At 37.9% G+C, this 23,418-nt stretch overlaps 1 protein-coding gene across 1 annotated transcript in view; it reads right to left on the minus strand.

Annotated features, from left to right (window-relative positions):
* Positions 1-23,418, minus strand: part of RNF121 (ring finger protein 121) — an 81,733-nt gene that overhangs the window by 43,064 nt on the left and 15,251 nt on the right. Inside the window, exons 2-3 of the mRNA XM_028515681.2 lie at positions 13,382-13,419; positions 10,115-10,256 (exon numbers count right to left, since the gene is read on the minus strand). Of these exons, the coding sequence (XP_028371482.1) occupies positions 10,115-10,256; positions 13,382-13,419 (180 nt within the window). The remainder of the gene's footprint in view (positions 1-10,114; positions 10,257-13,381; positions 13,420-23,418) is intronic.

The raw sequence follows: 23,418 nt of genomic DNA on the forward strand, positions 1-23,418 counted from the left end.
GAAGCTTCATTTCCCCAGTGCTGGAACCCTGGGCTGCTCAGGCGGGCCTGGGGCTAGGATTGCTCACTCCCCAGGCGTCCAGTTTGCCATACTCTGCCACCACTGCCCCACTGCCCTAGTTTCTGGTCACTCTGCCCCTTTTCCCCATCTGGATGAGTATTTCTTCTTTTAATCGTTGGTTGTCAGACTTTCAGACAGTTTGATTTTCTGGCAGTTCTGGTTGTTTTTTGTTTTGAGGTTAGTTGTGATTCTTATGGTTGTGTGAGGAGGCAAAGTGTGTCTACCTATGCCTCCATCTTGGCTGGCAGTCCAGTTATCAGGTCTGAAAACAAGGAGTCATCCTTGCTTCATCTCTTACGCTCACACTGCAATCTCAGTCCACTTAACAAAATTCATTCTAATTCCAACCACTTATACCACCATTCCTGCTACCCAAAATCAAGTCCACCATTGCCTCTTACTTCAGTTACTGTGGTTTCCTGGGAATCATTCACACATGCTTTATGTTTTACCTCACACCTTCAACTATTAAAAATTGTTAAGCTTTTTTTTTAATATACACTGCTATGAACAGTTGTCACAATACAATCTAACAAAACTGGTTCAAATGAAGTTCATGACAATTAAACACTACTAGAGCCAGCTGAGGGCAACTGAACAAACTTTTTTTCCAACTGTAAGGGCCAACTGTATGCACTGTTTTGGGTCATTTTATATAAGAGACTTGAGACCTAAGATTTTGGTATCTGTGGGGGTCTTAGAATGAATCCCCCATAAATACCATAAGAGGAGTAAACTGTTTGGGGAATCAAAAGTTATACGCAGATTTTCAGCTGCACCGGGGTCAATACCCCTAACCCCAGCACTGTTTAGGGTCAACCATATAATAAATATAGACAATATCGTTCTAATCATCAAACTTGCTAAGAAACTAGAACTTAATTATTCCAACCACTAAAAAGAAATAATAGTTATGTAATGTGATAGAGGTACTAAATACCACTACAATGGCTATCATATTACAATATATAAATGTATCAAATTAAATGTTGTCACCTTAAATTTACACAATGTTGTATGGCAAATATAAAAAGATAAATTGGACTTCATCAAATTGATAGATGTTTATGCATCAAGTGACACTATAAAGAAAGTGAGAAAGCAACTTATAGAATGAAAAAAATTGTAAAGCATATATCTAATAACAGTCTAGTATTCAGACTATATAAAAAACCTCTTATGAAAAGGGAACCTTCATGCACTGTTGGTGAGATTGCAAACTGGTGGAGCTACTTTGGAAAACTGTATGAAGGTTCCTTAAGAAATTAAAAATAGAACTGCCTTATTACCCAATGATTCCACCTCTGGGTACATATCCAAAGAAAATCAAAATAGTAGTTCAAAAGGATATAATGCACCCCTATGTTCATTGCTTTATTTACAATTGCCAAGTTATGAAAGCAATCCAAGTGCCCATCAACAGACAAGTAAATTAAAAAGTGGCAGTACATACATACAATGGAATATTACTCAGCCATGAGAAAGAATGAAATCTTACCATTTGCAACAGCATGGATGGACCTTGAGTGTATTATGCTAAGTGAAATAAGCAGCACAGAGAAAGACAAATGCCATACAATTTCACTGATAATGTGGAATCTAAAGAACAAAATAAACAAAATAGAAACAGACTTACAGATGCAGAAAACAGACTGATAGTGGCCAGAGGGAAAAAGGTTTGGGGGGCTGGATAAAAAAGGTGAGGGATTAAGAAATACAAATCAATAGTTACCAAATAGTCACAGGGAAAGTACAATGGAGAATACATAAGGGGGAACCCCCCAAAACTTGAATTTACTTATAAAAAATTGTATATTTATTCTTACACGTTTAAACTTCAATCACCTTCAAAGTACTCTCCATTTGATGCAATACACTTACCTAGATGTTTCTCCCACTGCTCAAAACGGTTTTTGAACTCATTGATTTTGATGCCTTTTAGCACTTCTGCAGCTTTTTGTTTCACCTCATCCACACTGTCAAAATGTTTCCCTTTGAGGACTTTTTCCACCCACGGATACAAAAAAAAAGTCAGTTGGGACAAGACTGGGTGAACAGGGAGGGTGGGGAATGACAGTCATGCTATTTTTGGTCAAAAACTGCTGAACACTCAGTGGTGTGGGTAGGTGCACTTGTAAATCACCCATCATGAAATGGGCAAAAGTATTGAAAGAGTCTTCAAAAAAAATTCACTGAAGCTGAACACAGCCTCTCACAACAGGCTGGTACACTGATACAGATGGGATCCTAGAACACTTACCTAGTGGAGGAAGCCTGCACTACAAGGGGCCCACCCTTTAGTAGAGAATTCCAGTTTTTTTTGGGGGGGGGAATCCCTCCTTATAATCAATAATATTGCAATAACTATGTATGGTGCCAGGTCATTACTAGAAATACAGGTGGGATCATTCTGTAAAGTATATGACTATCTAATCACTACCTACAACTAATACAAAATAATATTAAATGTCAACTGTAATTTAAAAATAAAATTTAAAAAAGAACTCTCACAAATACAACAAAAAAACATAAAATCCAATTAAAAATGGACAAAAAACTTGAATAGACATTTCTCCCTGGAAGATATTCAAATGGCCAATAAATATATCAAATAATGCTCAACATCATTAGTCAAAACTACAATGTGATACTACTTTGCACCACTAGAATGGCTATAATAAAGAAAGAGAGAGATAAATCTTGGTGAGATGTGGAGAAATTGGAATCTACTGTAGGTTAGGATGTAGGTGCATAGTAGGATGCAGCTACTATGAAAAATCATTTAGCAGTTCCTTATAAAGTTAAACATAGAGTTACATATGACCCAGAAATTCTACCCCAGGGTATATCCAAAAATTGAAATTAGATGTTCAAATGAAAACTTATAATGAATTTTCACAGCAGCACTATTCACAATAGCCAAAAAATATGGAAACAACCCAAATGTCCATCAATTGATAAATGCATAAGCAAAACATGGTATATCCACCCAAAAGAACATTATCCAACAATAAAAAGGAATGAAATACTGATAGATACTACAACACAGATGAACCTTGAAAACATGCTATATGAAGGAAGTCAGACACAAATTATGCTGTATGAAAAATGGCAGGCCACATACTGCATTTGATTTATGTGAATATCCAGAAGAGGCAAATATGTAGAAAGTAGATTCGTGGTTGCCAGAGTCTAGTGAGAGGGGGAAATAAGGAGTGATTGCTTAATGGGTATGGCACTTCCTTTGAGGTAATGAAAATTTTCTATAACTAATGGCAATAGTTGCACAACACCATGGATATACTAAAAGCCACTGAATTATATACTTAAAAAGGTTAATATAGTGTATTTTATGCGATTTTGTCCTCAAAAATAAATCATATTTCTTTTCCACCTAAAATAGCACCTGGAGATAGTTTTGTCTTGAGTTTTTTCTCTTAGGAGTGACAGTAATAGTCACCAACATTAGCTTTAGTATTTACAAAACATTTTGCCATACAATCTTATATAATCTTCACAATCCAACTTAGAGATGAAACACTGAGGCTCAGAGACATATAAAACATAGCTAGGGAGTGGGAGAGCTGGTCACTAAGGCCACACTGGTCTGACTCCACTGAATTATACTGTCTCCAAGGTAAACCGCTTCACCTTCTGATAAGCTTGGAAAAAGACAGGAGATGTACAGGCATCTTGGGCAATTTTTCTTTTCCCAAAGTTAGTATTTTAATTAAAGCACTAGCAATATTCTTGTGCACAATAAAAATTTTAACAAAACTAATATAGATTACTGACAGCAGCACAAAGCAAAAAATTACAGATTTCGTCTGCTAAATTTCTAAACACACAGGTTTAAATTTCTCAGTATGCCATAGTGTTTGCATCTCCTTTTACCAGTGAAGTTTGGAACAATGTTTACAGGGCATGGCAGTGAAGTAAGGAGATGATTGTGCATGTTCTTTATACAACTAGCCTCATTAGGCTACAGCCATACTTCCTGTTAAGGATTAACTGGTGAATGACACAACTGATTTTCTAACACTCTATGTCTTACAGAGTTCCTAAGGAGGAAGCAGAGGGCCCAGGGTTACCCAACCTGTGTCAAGCAGAGTAGCCTCTTAAGGCTATGTTTTCCACATGGAGTGTCTCCTTAATATAATGTTTGGAAAAAGGATTCCAAAGCTTTAAAAAAAACACACTAAAAGTCACTGCAGTACATGTGTATTCTTACTTCCTTCAGAGGAGGTTTTTAAAAATCTTTGCATATTAGCCAACATTATATAACTAAGATTATTTTCAGAACAAGCATAGTAATGCCAAGGGTCTCACTCTACACTTGGTTTTGGAGTTTTCTTAATTTACCAAGCTTAATTAAACCATCTTGGTAATCCCCATTTTACAGAGTAGGAACCATAACCATACAGTGAGAAATAAGTGACTTGTCTCAGATGACAGAGTAAAGCATGAGCAGGGTCCAGGCATGAAGCCCCAATCCAGGTGGCTTAGCCTACTGGATGGTGCCAATTTTTCAAAAGCCTTCATGCCATGCGGTCATTCCATGCACTGTGACATGAAAGCAGAGACATCTCTACTCTTGCATGCCAGAAACACTTGAGCTAGCTACAGGCCAATACAGTTCGAAACCTGTGCTGGCTCAAGGGCTAAGACTAGCCTCTCTTCCTCCCATGCTCCAAATTACCCTTTGTTACCTTTTCCAGATGCAACATATGATACAGTAGAAATTATGAAACATGAAACAAATGACCTGAGTTCAAATCCTGACTCTATATATTAGTATCTACTTCATGCCTCTATTCTCTGGGCCTCAGTTTATTCACTGTACTTACCTCATGAGCTATTGGGAAAACTATATAAGATAGTGCATCAGTTCCCACCCTGTGAACTACAGGCCCCTGGGCACCTGTGGCCATATTACAAGAGGCCTAAAAAAGCATACACTACAGAAAAAGAATCATTTAGGAACTAAGGCTCAAAGCGCTAGAGTAAAATTGTCTGGGTTCAAATAAAAGTTTTATCACTGGAGCAAGTTACTTAGTCTGTCTATGTCTCAGATCCTAATAAGTAATTGGAAAAAATAGTACCTACCTTATTGGATTATTGTGAGGATTAGATGAGTCTTTACAAGTGCTTAGAACAGTGGTATAGGAAGAACTCATCAAATGTTGTTATTGTTACTGTTAGTTATGTGCTTATATATTCTTTCAAAATACAACTATCATCATATGGATGTTTGAGAAGTTTTCTATTAAAAAGGGCTGTCATATTTGAAAAGGTCAGAAACGTCTAAGATAATACTTGTTAAAAGAATCCAGTACACTACCTGCCATGTCCTAACCCAGAGTACTTGAATCTATGGTTTCAAACTTTTAAAATTTATTTAGGCTTGTTTTGCGGTCTAACATAGTTCGTCCTGGAGAATGTTCCATGTGCACTTGAGAAGAGTATACATTCCGCTCTTGTGAGTAGAGCATTCTATATATATATATTAAGTCTAATTTATTTATAGTGTTGTTCAAGTTCTCTACTACTGACCTTCTAAGTTGTTGTTCAATCCAAAGTGGCATACTGAAGTCTCCAATTATTACTGTAGAACTGTCTATTTCTCCCTTACATTCTTCAAATTTTGCTTCACATATTTGGGGCTCCTTTGTTGGATACATATATGTTTATAATTGTTATTAACTTCTTGCTGTATTAAACCTTTTATTAATAAATAATGTCCTATGTCTCTTGTAAACTTTTTTCATTTAAAGTCTATTTTGTCTTATATTTAAGAGCCAACCCTGCTCTCCTTTTGTTATCATTTGCTTGAAATATCATTTATTTGGGGTGAGGGAAATTCTTTTTTCTTTTTATTGATATAAAATTGGTACATAACATTACATAAGTTTCAGGGGTACATTATGCTTCAATATCTGTATACACTATAAAGTGATCACACTAAAAATGTAGTTACCATCCATCACCACACAACTGACCCTTTCACCATTTCATCCACCTCCAGACCCTTTCCTCTTTGGTCACCACCAATCTGTTCTCTGTATGGGTTTGTTTTTGTTGTCCTTTGCTTATTCATTTGTTTTTAGATTCCACATGAGTGAAATTATATAGTATAATATTTGTCTTTCTCCATCTGACTTATATCACTTAGAACAATACCCTTAAGGTCCATCCATGTTGTTGTAAATGGCAAGATTTCAGCTCTTCTATGACTAAGTAGCATTCCATTGTGTGTATATGTACTACATCTTCTTGACCCACTCATCCATGTACGCACACTTACATTGTTTCCATATCTTGGCTATTGTAAATAGTGCTACAATAAACATAGGAATGTATATATCTCTCCAATCAGTGTTTTTGTATTCTTCAGATAAATACCCAGAAGTAGAATTGCTGGGTCATATGGGTAACTGTATTCTTTTTTTTCAGGAATCTGCTTACTGTTTCTAGAGTGGCTGTATCCAGTTTACATTTCCATTAACAGTGTAATAGGTTTCCGTTTTCTCCATATCCTCTCCCAACACTTGTTATTTCTTGTCTTTTTGATAACAGTCATTGTAACAGGTATGAAGTGATATCTCATTGTGGTTTTGATTTGCATTTGCCCAATAATTAGTGATGCTGAATATCTTTTCATGTGCCCGTTGGCCATCTGTATGTCTTCTTTGGAAAATGTCTAATCAGATCCTCTGCCCATTTCTTAACTGCCTGTTTGTTTTCATGTTATTGAGTTGTGCAAGTTCTTTACTTATTTTGAATATTAACCCTTATCAGATATAAGTTTTTCAAGTATCTTCTCCCATTCACTGGACTGCCTTTCCATTTGGTTGATGGTTTCCTTTGCCATGCAGAAATGTTTTAGTTTGACATAATCCCATTTATTTATTTTTGTTTCTGCTTCCCTTGCCTTTTAAATCACATCCACAAAAACATTTCTAAGACCAATATCAAGGTGTTCACTGACTATGTTATTTTCTAGGAATTTTATGGTTTCAGGTTTTATATTAATTCATTTTAAATTAATTTTTGTGTATGGTATAAAACAGTGGCCTAGTTTCACTCTTTTCATGTGGCAGTCTAATTTTCCCAACATCAGTCACTGACGTGAGTGACCTTTCCCCATTGTATGTTCTTGGCTCCTTTGTCATAAATTAATTGTCCATGTATGTGTGGGTTTAATTCTCTTCCATTGATCTGAGGATCTGTTTTATGCCAATACCATAATGTTTTGATTTCTATAGATTTAAATTCAAAATAAATGAGTGTGATTTGTTCTTCTTTGTTTTGTTCTTTTCTCAATATTGTTCTTTCTCAAGATTACTTTAGCTACTCAGGATCTTTTGTAATTTCATATAAATTTTAGAATTGTATGTTCTAGTTCTGTAAAAAATGGCACTGGAATTTTGTAAGGGATTGCACTGAATCTGTAGGTCGCTTTGCCTAACATTGACATTTGAACAATATTAATTCTTCCAATCCATGACCACAGAATATCTTTCCAGTTATTTGTGCCTTCTCCAATATATTTCATCAGTATCTTATACTTTGCAGTGTATAGGTCTTATACCATCTTGGTTATATTTATTCCTAAGTAGCTTATCTTCTTTGACACGATTATGCATGGGATTGTTAATTTCTTTTGATACTTTGTTTTTAATATATAGAAACACCACAGATTTCTATACATTATTTTGTATCCTGCTAACGCAGGATACATTTGATACTTCTAGCAGTTCTTTGGTAGTCTTTTGGGTTTTCTACATATAGTATCATGTAATCTGCCAATAATGACAGTATTACTGCTTCCTTTCCAATTTATATGCCTTTTCTTTTTCTTGCCTAACTGTTATATCTAAGACTTCCAATACTATGTTGAATAAAAGTGGAGAGAATGGGCATACTTGTATTGTTCCTGATTGGGAAAGTTTTCATCTTTTCACCGCTGATATAATGTTTGTCATACATGCTCTTTACTTTGTCTAGGTATTTTCTTTCTATACCTACTTTGTAGAGAGTTTAAATCATAAACAGATACTGAATTTTGTCAGAAGCTTTTTCTGCATCTATGGAGATGGTAACTTTTATCTTTCATTTTCTTCATATAGTATATCACACTGATTGATCTGCAGATGCTGGACCACTCCTGCTTCTCTGGAATAAATCCTATCTGATCATGATGCATAATCTTTTCACTGTACTACTGAATTAGATTTGCTAATATTTTGCTAAAGATTTCTGCATCTATATATTAGTCAACTGTAGGAGACAGTTGTGTGGCATGGGCCCAGTTCCCACGCAGAGATGCGCAGGACCCACGCCCACAGATAGGTTCTCCCGTGGAGAATCAGGCCTGCAATGTACCTAGGCCTCTTTGAGACTTGCTTTTTTTTTTTTTTTTTAAGATTTTATTTATTTATTTTTAGAGAGGGAAGGGAGGGAGATAGAGAGAGAGAGAGACAGAAACATCAATGTGCAGTTGCTGGGGGACATGGCCTGCAACCCAGGCATGTACCCTGACTGGGAATCGAACCTGCGACACTTTGGTTCACAGCCCACACTCAATCCACTGAGCTACGCCAGCTAGGGGAGACCTGCGTTTGATAAAACTCCCTCACCCTGAATTGAGGCACCAAATGTTTATTGCAAAGTAACTTTCCTAAAATCCATGCTAAACCTTCCAAGGATGAGTGTAACCAGTTCAACCACTTTTCCCTTTGTATTTGCAAATGTCTCTCCTCTGTGATGAGATTAGCAGCACTGGCTCCTTTGTTTTCTATAAAAGGTAACCACCTAAAGTGAATCTGTGCATGGTAAATGAGGACGATCATGTAATGGGCAGAGAAACCCAATAAAAGCCTGTCATGGCAGAGGCCTTGGCTTTTGGTCCCCTTGAGAGAAAAGCCATGCTCGCCCTTTTCTTCCAAAGAACTCGGTAGTCCGTGTGAATGTCTCGTGCCTCATCCACAATGTGGTGGAACCCTCAATCCGGGGTCCATATCAGTCAACGATGTTGGCCCTGTGATATATATATGTGTATATATATACACATATATAAAAAATATATATATTTTTTTCTTTAATAGTATTCTTGTCTAGTTTTGGTATCACGGTAATGCTGGCCTCGAAAATGAGTTTGGGAGCATTCCCTCTTCTTCAATTTTTTGGAAGAGTTTGAGAATAGCTATTAAAATTTTCTTTGAATGTTTGGCAGAATTTACCAGGGAAACAATCTGGTCCTGGACTGTTGTTTTGGAAGAGTTTTTTAATTACTGATTCAATCCCCTTACTAGTAATCAGTGTATTCACATTTGCTGTTTCTTCATGATTCAGACTCAGAAGATAATATTTTTCTAGGAATATATCCATTTCTTCTAGGATGTCCAATTTGTTGTCATACACGGAATATCTTTTTCCATCCTTTTATTTTCAATCTTTGTGTGTTGGTATTTAAAGTCAATCTCTTATAGACAGTACATAGATGGATCCTGAGGTTTTTTAATCCAATCTGTTAATCTCTCCCTTTTAATAGGATTTAGTCATTTACATTTAAAGTAATTGCTGACAAGAAAGGATTTACTTCTGCCATTTAGAAGTATGTTCTCTCTATGCTTTATATATTTTTGTTACTCACATCCTTCATCACTGCCTTTTCAAAAAAATTAAGTAAATCCTACCTATAAGATTTATTAGAGGCTTCATCTTCCCAGGCAAGTGATCACGTCTCCCTCTATTTCAATAGTTCCTAATAAATAGTTCCTCCATGAATATGTCCCAAGATAACCCTTAAAAGGAAGAGCCTACCCTCTCTGGCCATAAAAGTAGTCTCAGGTTCTATCCCTGTTTTCATCCTCTGAATTAATTGCACCTTAAACACACATTCACCACACACTATTCACCATTCATATATAAAGTTCATTATTATTGTCCATTCTCTGCCTACATGTGGTTTGGTTTAGGCAAGATCCTAGAATACTTAGGAAGGATGTCTTGCTTACTGGCTGACAAAGAAGAGAGAGTGAAAACAGCTTACATTGTAAGAGCGGGGATGCCTCTGCTTCCACTGCACCAGGAGCAGCTGGGCCACCACCAAGGTAGCAATTAGGATGAGGATCATTTCAGCATGCATGGCTTCGTGACCACGGTGCTTGGCATGCATGCGTGCATGCTCGACCCTAAAAGCCAAACAGATGGGGTTAGCCAGGTCAGGGATGGTGTGGTGGTAAAGGGGTGGTGCTTCCCAAGGAAGCACCTACCAGTCCAAGTTCGGACCATTCTTGTGCTTTGCAGCTGTAGGGCACTATGTAAATTAGGGGCTAGAGATACACATGCCTTAGAGGATAGGCAGTTTGGCATAGAATAGGGGTTCTGTGGACCCCAATAACCAAGCTCAGCTATTGGGTTAAATGTGGGTGGTCTGCTGCCTGCCCCCAGTGGCAGATATAGCTGACACTTTTCCTTGAAAGGAACAGGAAAGAGATCCCAGGAGAAGCCTATGCCATTGCCCATTTCAGACCTACTTCAACCTGTCACTGGAAGGAAATAGTAACCCAAAGAGAAGATTATAGCCATAAAGTCTCATACTCTTAGTCAATGGTATTTATGATACCAATAAAGGAGTAACACTGCAAAGATATGCTAATTCCAGGGTTAAAGTTTTGCGTTTTTGTCTTACCCTTTCTGTCAGGACAGGGATCCTGAAGACTAGGTACAGCCTGAAAAATTTGGATTGCTTTGACTTTACAGTAATCCAGGAGTAACTTCACCATTAACATTCACAGGTAAATAGCCTCTTCAAGGACTCAAGCACACGACAACTACAAACTCTTATTTAATCTAAGGCCAGCATTCTCTTGTCCTGAGGATTGGCAGCAAGCTATTTTCTTGGCCAATAAAAGCAGAAAGCTTTCTCTAAGAACAGAGAATGGTTACTTCTACCACTCTGGGTCAAGAACCAGCTAAGGGAGAAGAATGAAGAAGTCAGACACAACTAAATACTAATGTAGCCTGCAGTTAGGAGTTTTTATACAAAATTTTCATGCATAGGGGTATTAGGGAGGGAAGAAAAGGACAGCATAAATGGTAACTTCATGGAATTCTCAAAGGCAAGAAGAACCCAGTGGGATGAATTATAGATAAATGACAAAGCAAACAGAGCAAAAAGTTAACTGTAGAATCTTGGTGGTAAGTGTAAGGGTATTCACTGTGCACTTCTTTTTTCTGCAGCCAATGTCAGTGAGCCAGCCAGCCACAGCAGCTAAGGGTTCATTTTACATAAAACACTATCCTGGGTGGGAAAATCTGACAAAAAGATAATGGGTTAGAGTCAGAAACTTTAAGGTTCAGACATACTTCTGTGGCCTTGTCCAAGAAAATGAACTTCTTCATTTGTCAAAAGGAGTCCATATCTTTTCTGCCTTCCTTATAGGGGTGTTGTGAGAATGAGCTAAACTAAAGGAAAAATAACACTTTAATAACCTAAGGACTGTAGGGAGTTATAAAGATAACAAGAAATAAGTTTCTTGTTCTCAGACAAAGTATAAATGAATGGGTGTGCACAACAATGAAAGAAAGGATCTAGAACAAAGACCAGAGAAGTCACCTATTTCACGTTCCCACTCAATTCAAAAATTATTTTTGATATCCTTTGTTTGAATACTTCTATTGGCTTAAGAATATGTCTCTTAACACAATCTAACCTAGAAGTGTGTCAGCAGTCTCTAACACATTGTAGATACTCATATGTGCTTATGAAGGAATAAAACTCCAATGCTTTAAGAAGCAGGAGGTACTCTACCTCTCAATATACCATGACTATGAAAGAAGTTTCTAATAATGAGATAAAAGTCTATCTTCCTAAAGCTTCAATGCCTTGGACCTAAACCTATACCTGGAACAATAAAGGACATATTCATTCCACTTTCCCAATGCTACCACTTCAACGATTTCTCACGATCTTATTTAAAAAAATTTTTTTATACTGTTTCTAATACTATTTTCCTGGCCCTTTTAGTTCTAGAGCTTTATTTGTTTATTTATAGAAAGAAGGGAAGGGAAGAAGAAAGAGGAGAGAAATATCAATGTGTGGTTTCCTCTTGCACTCCCCCTACTGGGGACCTGGCCCACAACCCAGGCATGTGCCCTGACTGGGAATTGAACCAGAAGCCCTCTGGTTCACAGGCTGGCAATCAATACACTGAGCCACACCAGCCAGGGTTAGACCTTTTATTTTTTAATTGTTGTTCAATTACAAGTTCTAGAACTTTTAAACAGTATTCATATAACACAATGTGAAGACCATTAATCCTGGCTGCCTTTTTCTAAAGGTCATCTAGCTAAAGATCTTCATATAATGTAGCATTTACAACATCCACTGTGGCCTCAGCGTAGTGGAGACCAATGGCTTTGTCCCTCCCTTAAGGCAGATAGATGGCATAAATAGAAACCTATGACTATCTTCCAAATTATGTGAATTATTTTAGTAGCTTAGGTATACAACTGGTGCATATTAATCTTAAAGTCATCTAAAATCTCATTGAGTTTGTCACATGAGTTCATATCTTTGCCATTCTATATTTTTACAATCAATAGTTTTCATCTTAAGGATTTTTTTCTCATTATTACATTTTATTTGGTTGATTTCAGCTCATTGGGCAGCCATCTTGTGAAGTTTGTGGGGCAAGCACACTGAAACTCCTTTACTAATTAGAAATCATGACAATGAGATATCTGTTGACCCACTCTGGTTACACAGCAAGTTACCAGCAAGTTGAGATCAGAAGCACATCTCCCATTTTCTCAGTCAGGGCCCTCTGCCCTGTTTTGTGGATAACGATGATGATGACGATGATGTTAATAATGATAATCATCATCAAAGCAGGTAACATTTACTGGAAGCTTACTACATGCCAGGCACTATTCAAAGAATTTCACATATATTAATCTTCACAACAACTTTATTAGGTATAGGCACTGTTTTGAGCCTCATTTTACAAATGAAAAAAACTAAGGCAGTGAGAAATTAAGTAACTTGCCCACATATAGCTACAAAATGGTAGAACTAGTATTCAAACCCAGGTAGATGGTTTGGTACAATTATGTATTTACTTCTCAGGACTGAGGGAGCTACCCAGAAGTGACTCAGGTACTGGAAAAAAGTCCCAAAAAACTTATCCTACTGGTCATGAGTCACTGCCTCCCATAGACAAGGAAGCAAAAAAGGGTTGATATACAACTCTATTAGTTGGATTAACCTACGGTACGGTTCCCAGCCTGGGGGCCCACACTGTTCTTCACTTACCTCCATTGCTCCTCTGGGGAGAGGTGTGACATATCAACCTGTAGAAAAACACAACCAGAAAAATCTATTACTGTCTTAGAACTGTCCCTGCCCAAAATAAGGCGCTCACACATTCATCAGTATCTTGAAGGAATTATAGGAAGCACCAAGTGTCACAGTCTCTCTGAAGGCTTCCCAGTACTCTAATCCCCAGTGATCTCTCCCTTCTAGAACCAACCAGTTACTTTGGCTCATGTCTATGACTAACACTCTTTTGCATGTCTATGCTAGGCAATGAAGAGAAAAGAATGAACCTAATTCCCAAGAATGAATCTAATTCTCACAGCCTAGTGAGAAAGGTAGACATAAAAACAGAAAATTTTTTTATTAGATGCTGAAGACTACCTTTGGAAGAATGAAGAGGCGGCTTCTAATCCAACCTGAGATGTGACAGATGAGTGAAAACTTCCTGGAGGAGATGTGAAATGTTATCCAGATAAGGAAATGAGAGACATATGTTTCAGGAAAGGGGCTAACATGAATATGAAGTTACAAAACATACAAACAGTTGAGTATGGCTATACCAAAAAGTATAAATCCAGATTAATAGGAGTGAAGCTAAATAAAATATTCTGTCATATAATGCCATTTGACTCTAAATGGCCCCCATGATACATTATACTAGGGTGAGCTAAGCTTTAGTAACGGCTCTGCTTTTAACCAGCAGTATGGCCTTCCAACCTCAAAGTTCTGATTCTATTTGTCAGCCTTGTCCTTTCAGATCCGAGTTTCTCAACCTCAGCACTATTGATATGTTGGGCTGGGTAATTCTCTGTTTGGGGGTAGGGAGGATGTTTAGCAGCATCCCTAGCCTCTACTCACTAGATGCCAGTAGCTTCCAAACAAAATCAACAACCAAAATGTCTACAGATATTGTCAAATGTCCTCTGGGAAACAAAAATTGCCCCCAGTTGAAAACCACTGCTCTAGAATAATACTAAACTCTTTTTGAGTTTGGGACTCAAATATTTTGTATCCATACAAAAGCATACCCAAGTCTCAGTACATTAAGTCATGCAATACATCCTTATATTGAACTGAGCTGAAAATGTTCCTTGATGTAGAGAAAGGAGATAAGGCTTCAGACAAGGATTATTCAAATGAATCAATCAGCAAATATTCCTTTAGTACTTATGATGTTCAAGACCCATTCCCACTGTTCTTATAACCTCAGAAAAATACCTGAAGTGGAATGTTTGAAGTACAATGGGCGGAACTCCACTCCACTAACTAGTCAAACTAGCACATATTTACCAGGCATAACTTATGTGTGTGTAGTGAAAATGACCAACACTAGCTAGGGCTTTCTAGTTTCTGCATATCCCAGCTAAGTAAAAAGGAAGGAAGGCAAGAAGGAAAGATGGGAGGGAGGGAGGAACAGTATCCCGATACTTCACAAAGACAATGGGTAATGAAGTCAATCATCCTCCTCCCTTTTCCTACTTCACAGACTACCTCACACATTCAGAATGGAAGAAAGGGCAGAGACACAATCTGGGCAGGTTCCACACCTACAGTGTGGCAATTAAGAATCCAGAGGGGATCTTGGCCGGATGGCTCAGTTGGTTGGAGTGTTGTCCCATGTACCAAAGATGCTGCAAGTTCAATTCCTAGTCAGGGCACATACCTAGGTTGCAAGTTTGAACCCTGGTAGGGGTACATGCAGGAGGCAACCAATCAATGTTGCTCTCTCACATCAAGGCACACCTCTTCCCCAACCCCACCTCTCTCTAAAATCAATAAAAACATATCAAGTGAGCATTTAAAAAAAGATGAATCCAGAACGGGAGGGCTTCCAGTCAGGACGGCAAAGTAGGCCCTGACTGGTGTAACTCAGCTGGTTGGGTGCCATCTTGCAAAGTGAAAGGTCACCGGTCCAATTCTCGGTCAGGGTACATGCCTGGGTTGCAGATCTGGTCCTAGTCGGCATGTGTACGAGAAGCAACCAACCTATGTCTCTCTCACATCAATGTTTCTCTCCCTTTCTCACTCCCCTCCTCTCTCTGTAAAATAAAATCTTAAAAAAAAAAAAAGATGGCAAAATAAGTGAATGTTGTACTCACCTCCTTCCACAACCACATCAAAATTGCAACCAATTACAGAACAGACATCATTGAGAACCATCTGAACACAACTCCTACAACTTAGAATATGAAGAAGCCATGTCAAGACTGGTAGGAAAGGTGGAGACATGCAACAAGCAGGTCCCACATGCATGGTGTGGCAGATAAGAAATGGGAGTATCCTTTGGCTACCAAGGTCCCCCCTGAGTGAGGGGTCCCAGACTCACACTAGACTCCCCAGCTGAGGACTCCACTGCTGGGAAAAGAAGTGCCCATAATATTTGGCTGTGGAAACAAGCGGAAATGGCAGGGGACAGGGGTGACAGAAGTCAGGGGTTGGGGGGAACTGCTAGAAAACCAGGCATTTCAGGTCTTAAAGGAACCATGCAGACTACTCACTCAAAATCACTCACTCTGGTTCCAGAGCTAGGGCAGCAGCTCAGAAAGCACCAGGGACATAGGGGAGAAGCTGAACTGACTAGCTTCAAGGACAGGGCTGGAAGGGCAGCAGTCAGGGCAGTCTTTCCCAGACGAAAGTGCTAGAAGACACCACTGTTCCTTTGTTGAACCCTCTCCCTACCTAGGCAACAGGCACACGAAGGCACAAAGTTGGAACAACCCATTAAATTGGCCAACACGATTCACCACACCCTGGTAATTCCCTGAGATCCCAGGCCCAACCAACTCACTCACCAGGCTGGAACCTCTTTCAACAACTAGTCCATATAAGCAGCCTTCCTCAGCTAGCACTAAAGATTTTCCTAAAATCTCTCAAAGGTCCACAAAGCCCACAAAAACAACAGATTGGTTCAAAGAGTCCCATACCTCTTGTTAAGTGGTCACAAACCTGGTACCAGCAACAGCTCACCTTGGTTCATACCCTAGCCTCTCCCAGGTGCCTTCAAGCCCAGCACAGGGAGCAGCTGACCTTGGCCCATATCAGAGGCCCTCCCAAAGGCCCCAGAACCAACATACTTGGTGGCCAGCTTCAGACCACATTAGGGCACAACCCAATCAGCTCCACAAAGGACATAACTAAAGGGTGGACTCACCAGATACCATAGCTCCACAAGCAAATCCAGCTCCATGAAGTCAGTCCCCTGCACAACACATCCTCAGCAGTCATGGCCATCCCTCAGCCAGTCAGCGCTGAGAGTCCATCTTACCCACTGACATTCGAACAGCAATCAAGACTCAACTACAACAGGAAGGCACAGACAATCCACACAAGGGACACCCCCAGAGCACCCCGCTCAAGTGACCAGGGAGACTGAGCCACAGGACCCCACAGGACACCTACATCATTATCCCCCAAAGTCCAAAGTTTACCTTAGAGTTCACTATTGATATTGTACGTTCTATGGATTTGGCCAAATGTATAATGGCACGTACTCATCATTAGAACATCATGTCAAGTAGTTTCACTGCCCTAAAAATGATTTGTGCTCTGCTTATTTTATCCCTCCATCTTTCCTAATCCCTATTAACTCTGGTCTTTTTACTGTCTCCATAATTTTGCCTTTTCCAGAATGTCAAATAGTTGAAATCAAAAAGCATGTAGCCTTTTCACACTGGCTTTCACTTAAAACATGCACTTAACACCCTGGCCAGGTAGCTCAGTTGGTAAGAGCATCATCTTGATGTGCCATGGTTGCAGGTTTGGTCCCTGGTCAGGGCGCATACAAGAATCAACCAATGAATGCATAAATAAGTGGAACAACAAATCCTTACCAGCATTTGGTGCGGTCAGTGTTCTGGGTTTTGACCATCTGAATAGATGTGTGGTGGTTATCTTATTGTTGTTTATGATATGGAGCATCTTATCATGTACTTTTTGACATCTGCATATCTTCTTTGGTCACCTGTGTTAAGATCTTTAGCCACTATTTAATTAGGCTCTTTTCTTATTATTAAGTTTTAAGAGTTCTTTGTATATTTTGGACAATAATCCTTTATCACAGCAATTTTCAACTGGTGTGTCACAAGAATTTTTAAAACATGCAATCAGGGGCACTGACCTCTTTTCCCTTAGATTGTGAAATTTAAAAAAAAAAAATGACAATAGCCAACACAACAGCCATCTGATGTGAGTGAATCGAATTTATCTATTTTTTGTCAGGTCATCAAAAAAATATATTTTTGGTGTGCCACAGAATTTTAGTAATTAGTTTAAACCCTGTACCTGTTGCATTTTGACGAGCACTAGGCACTTAGGACCCATTACACTTGCTAGAATTTGTGTGGGTCACAATGCTGCCCTGCAAGAGAAAATGTTTCATCACTCATCACTTGCTCAATATTTGTTGGTTTCCATACCTGTCACAAGGTCCAGAACGAGTTAACCATAAGTACCAAGGTACCCACTGTACCCATTAAGGATTGTTATGTCTTCTTGGAGAACTGACTTCTTTATCACTACAAAATGCCCCTCTTGACCCTAATAACTTTCCTTGCTCTGAAGTTTGCTTTGTCTGAAATAAATATAGCTACTCCTGCTCCTTCTTTGGTTAATGTTAGCATGGCATATCTTTCTTCATTCATTTACTTTTAATCTGTATGTGTCCTTTTATTTCAAATGGGTTTGTTATAGACAACATAGTTGGGTCTTGTTTTTTTATCCACTCTGACAATCTGTCTTTTAATTGGTGCATTTAGACTATCGATGTTCAAAATGATTATTGATATAGTTGGATTAATATCTACTATATTTATTACTGTATTCTATTTGTTGCCCTTGTTCTTGTTCCTATTTTTGTCTTCCAATCTTTTTCTGCCTTTTGTGGGTATAAATGAGAAATTTACATGATTGTATTTTCTCTCTTTTCTTAGTTTATCAGTTATACTGCTAATTTTACTTCTTTTAGTAGTTGCCCTAGAGTTTGCTGTGTACATTTACAACTAATCAAGTTCACTTTCAAATAATACCATATCACTTCATGGGCAGTGTGAGTACCTTATAATATCAAAGTAATCCTGATTCTGTCCTCTCATGCCTTGTATCATCACTGTCATTCATTTCACTTACCCATATGCATACACATACACACACTATGTAAGTATACATAGCTGAATACAGTGTTGGTATTATTTTGGAAAAAAAATGCTATATGTTACATAAATTAAAAGTAAGTAAAATAAAAGAGCATCTACAGAAATTCTATAGCTTAGATTATATTTAATGGTAAAGATTGAATGTTTTCCCAGTAATATCCAAAACAATGCCAGGATATCCTCTCTCACAACTACTATTCAACATCATACTGAAGTTTCTAGCCAGCATAATAAGGCAATAAAAGGAGATAAAAGGCATACAGATTGGAAAGAAAGAAAACTGCCCCTATCTGTAGATGACATGATGGTTTCCACAGAAAATCTCAAAGAATATACAAAAAAAAAAATCCTAGAACTAATAACAGTTCAGCAAGATGTGGGAATAAAACATAAACATACAAAAAACTATACTTCTATATATTAGCAATCAATATGTGGAAATCTGAAATACAATAAAATTTACAATCACTCATAAAAAAGAATAAGTAAAATATGTCAATTATTTCTTTTCCAATACTCTTCCTTTCTTTATGTAGATCTGAGTTTCTTACCTGTATCACTTTCCTTCTTTCTAAAGAACATCTTTTTAACATTTCTTGCAAGGCAGGTCTACTGGCATCAAATTGCCCCAGTTTTTGTTTGCTTTTATTTCTCTATCTTTTCAAGGATAATTTCACAGGGTACAGATTTCTAGGATAGTGGGGGGTTTCCTTTCAACACTTTAAACATTTCATTTCACTCTTTTTGCTTATAGTTTCTGAGAAGTTAGATGTAATTCTTATCTTTACTCCTCTTAGGTCAGGTATTTTTTCCTCTGGCTTCTTTCAACATTTTTTAAATTTTTGATTTCCTGTAGTTTGAAAAATGATCATGCTTAAGTATAGTTATGGTTTTTGTTGTTGTTTTGTTTAGCATTTATCCTGCTTGGTGTTTTCTGAGCTTCCTAGATCTGTGGTTTGGTGTCTGACAATAATTAGGGGAAATTCTCAGTCATTTCTAATATTTCTTCTGTTTCTTCTGGTATTCCCATGATGTGTATGTCTTAGTCTATTCAGGCTGCTGTAACAAAAATACCATAGACTATGTGACTTATTAACAACAAATATTTCTCACATTTCTGGAGGGTGGTAAGTCTAGGATCATGGTGCCAGTAAATTTTGCATCTAATGAGAGCTTGCTGTTTCATAGACAGCCAACTTTTTGATGTGTTCTCACATGGTGGAAGGGGCTAGGGAGCTCTGTGAAGCCACTTTAATAAGGGCACAAATCCCAATTACGAGGGCACTACCTTCATGACCTAATCACCTCCCAAAGGCCCCACTATGGAGGACAGAGTTTTGAGGTGTGGCCAATGTCTGAACCATGAATAGGACCCAGGCCAGAACAGATACATTTTCAGTCCAGGGACCTTTCCCTGAGTCTGTGTGTTCTAATACCCACCTCCTACTATCACCACATTGGGGATCAGGATATAAATTTGAGGGACACCCCAAAAACAACATACAAATTTTGTAGTTGTCTCACAGTTCTTGGATATCCTGTTCTGTTTTTCTCTAGTCCTTTTTCTCTTTTTCACTTTTATAGGATTCTATTGAGATATCCTCAAACTCAGAGATTCTTTTCTTCAGCTGTGTCCAGTCTACTGAGAATCCTACCAGGGCATTCTTTATTTGTTACAGAGTTTTCAATCTCTAATGCTTCAAAATTGTGGTTATTTCTTAGAATTTTCATCTCTGCTACATTGCCCATTTGTTCTTGCATGCTGTCTACTTTATCCACTAGAACCCTTAACATATTAATCATAGTTGTTTTAAATTCCCAGTCCAGTAATTCCAAAGGTAGAGACTGCCAAACTTCTTACATGTTATATCAGAACACTTTTGTGCACTTTTTTACTGAATTACTTATATTTTTATTGTTGAGTTATAAAAGTTCTTTATTCCCTTATCTGATATGACTTGCAAATATTTTCTGTCATTCTGTGGGCTGTCTCTTCACTTTCTTATGGTATGCCTTTGCAACACAAAAAAGATTTTTATTTTAATGAAGTCCAATTTATTTTTTTCTGACAAAAATGAGTCTAATTCTGATGCTTGGTCTGTCTCATCAAACTGTGTTTATTGGTTTTTTGTAGTTATAATTTTTCCTGATAGCTGAGCATGATATACCAGGTAAAAGGAATTGCTATAAAACAGGCCTTCAGTAATGTGATGGTAAGATGTGGGAGGAGGGTAAGTACTCTATAGCCTAATGATTGGGTTTCAGTCTTTTAGTGAGTTGGTGTCAACTTCATTAAGTGCTTCTCAGTCCCTCAGCCACCCTCTTAGATGAGACATGATGGCTTGAGTGACCTGGAGTCAGTATTTCCCTTCTCTCACATGAAAGGCTAGAGCTGGCTAAAGTTGTGTATTTCCCTTCCCCTAGGTGAGTTAGGCTCTGATATCTGATAAAACCCCAGCAGGTGAGGCTATGGTTAAATAGTTTCTCCTGATAGCTGACCTTATTAAGAATAACAGAATGCCCTGTAGTAATTTTAAATGGTTCCTTTTCTTCATGTCAGAAACACGAGGGAATTTTTCTAATACTCAGTATAAAAACTTGATAGATATCCAGGAGGTAAAACCCACAAAATTGTTACTGGGTCCTCAATGACTGAGTCTCATGGGAGTTTTCAGCTCTCAGTATTGTTCACACTGAGCCTCTGGCAATTCGTCAATCATAGTCCACGTTTCCCTACTCCAGCACTGGTTCCCACAGAGGTTTCTGCTCCTTTAAATTCTGATTCTCTGTATTTGCCTATTGGTTTCTCCAATGACCAGGGCAGCAGCAGTTTGTCCTGTGACCTCACTTTTCTTACAGACCTAAAAAGAATTGTTGATTTGCAGTTTATTTAGCCTTTTACTTATTAGGACAAAGTGGAGACTTCCAAGCTTCTTGCATGTCATACAGAACCTTTCCTCTTATATTTTTATTGTTGAATTTTAAGAGTTCTTCATTCCCTTATCTGATATGACTTGGAAATATTTTCTTCCATTCTGTGAGTTGTCTTTTCACTTTCTTGGTGGTATCCTTCACAACACAGAAGTTTTTCATTTTGATTAAGTCTACCATTTTTTTATATTGCTTGTGCTTCTAGTATCATATCTATGAAACCATTGCCTGATCTGGTCATGATTTATGAGTACGTTTTCTTCTAAGAGTGTTATAGCTTTGTTATTACATTTAGGCCATTGATCCATTTTGAATTAATTTTTGCATATGGTATGGTCCAACTTCATTCTTTTGCATATGCTTATCTACTTGTCTCAGCATCATTTGTTGAAAAGACTATTCATTCCCCATGCGTACCTGATTTTTCATAACTGACTCTCAACTCTAAGATGGTACATTACCCTTGTTTCCCACATCATTTTCTTGAATGCCCACACGGCTCTATAAATTTTAGTGACAGACCCTCAGAAAAGACAAAATTAAAAGATTAGCTGAAGAACTGTATGTAATACAATCAATCAATGAAGCAGGCAAGCCCCTGAAGCTCTTTGTTCATTTATGTATTTACTCAATTCTGACTTAAGGTATTCTCATTCTAAAAAAATAAAATAATTAGGCTGTTTTAAAAGCATGCATTTAACTCAGCCCAGGGAGCACAATCATTTCCATTTTATGGAAGGCATAAATGAGATATAAAGGCAAGAAATGACACATTAAAGATTATGGTTATTGGGGACAGAGGCAGGAGTGGTGGTGGGGAGAGGGTCACAGACCTTACAGGAAAAATCAGTCAGGACATAGGGCCTCAAATGGTCAAGCTAATGATTAGTTAGTCACAAGGTCCTTCTAAGGCCACATTATGACTTTCATGAGACTTTTTGCTTTTGTGGGCTGTTTCCTCCATCCAAAAATATATTTTATGACTGTACTGATATCAATATGTGTAAACCAGGCTGGATTACATCTACCTATTTTTCCTGATTAAAAGAAATTAAGACATTTTTGTGGATCTCTGGGCACTATGCCTACTGTACCTAACGAATAAGTTAGCCCTGGGTCTCTCTCCCCAAGCTGCCAAGTCACTTTGCTCTGTGGCTTCTGAGATTCTCTTCTCTACTGGGACTATGTGATCAAACAGCATATGGTTTAAATTCACACTAAATCTCAATACTGCCTAAATCCACACACACAAAAAATGGTAGCCCCAACCTACTCATATAAGCACTATAAAGGCATTAGGCAATCATTTGACAATAATGTATATTCTGTGTTCAAGAAGGGTCTAGATACATTCATAAATGATCAAACCCAAACGAAGAACAGACATGTGACTGACCTACAAATGCCAAAATTATGGGAAGCATGTGCCTGGAATCTTGACGGCAGCCAATAAATATCTGCTTGTTCATTCATTCATTCAATCACAAGACTGGCATAAAACAAAGTCTCTTTCCTTATAAAATTTAAACTTGAATTCTAATGTAAAAAACACATATGTAAATAAGCATATATTTATATACATTAAATAATTTCCAGTAGCAATGTTATAAAGAAAAATAAAGCTGAGTATGAGAAGAAAGAGTAAAATATAAGGCTGTTCTGTTGCTACATGTAGACACTTGGTTTCGCCAAAAGGTTTCCAACAACAGAACATGCTGGGCAGGACAAACAGTGAACATCAGCCCATGTGTGGTATGTCTTAATTACTTGGGTTTTATCTCATTCCCATTTTCACCCCAAGAAATGATTTCAGGACAATAATTACCTTTCTCAGTGAGGAGAAACAGCTGTAGGTCTTAATCTGGCATAGCTATTACTGATATTTGTTTTATTTCAAAGAACAGAGCGCTTCTCTCTATGCCTGTTTCCCCACATATAAAATGGGTGAGGTTG

This window comes from Phyllostomus discolor, chromosome 6 (genome assembly GCF_004126475.2).
Source record: "Phyllostomus discolor isolate MPI-MPIP mPhyDis1 chromosome 6, mPhyDis1.pri.v3, whole genome shotgun sequence".
NCBI lineage: Eukaryota > Metazoa > Chordata > Mammalia > Chiroptera > Phyllostomidae > Phyllostomus > Phyllostomus discolor.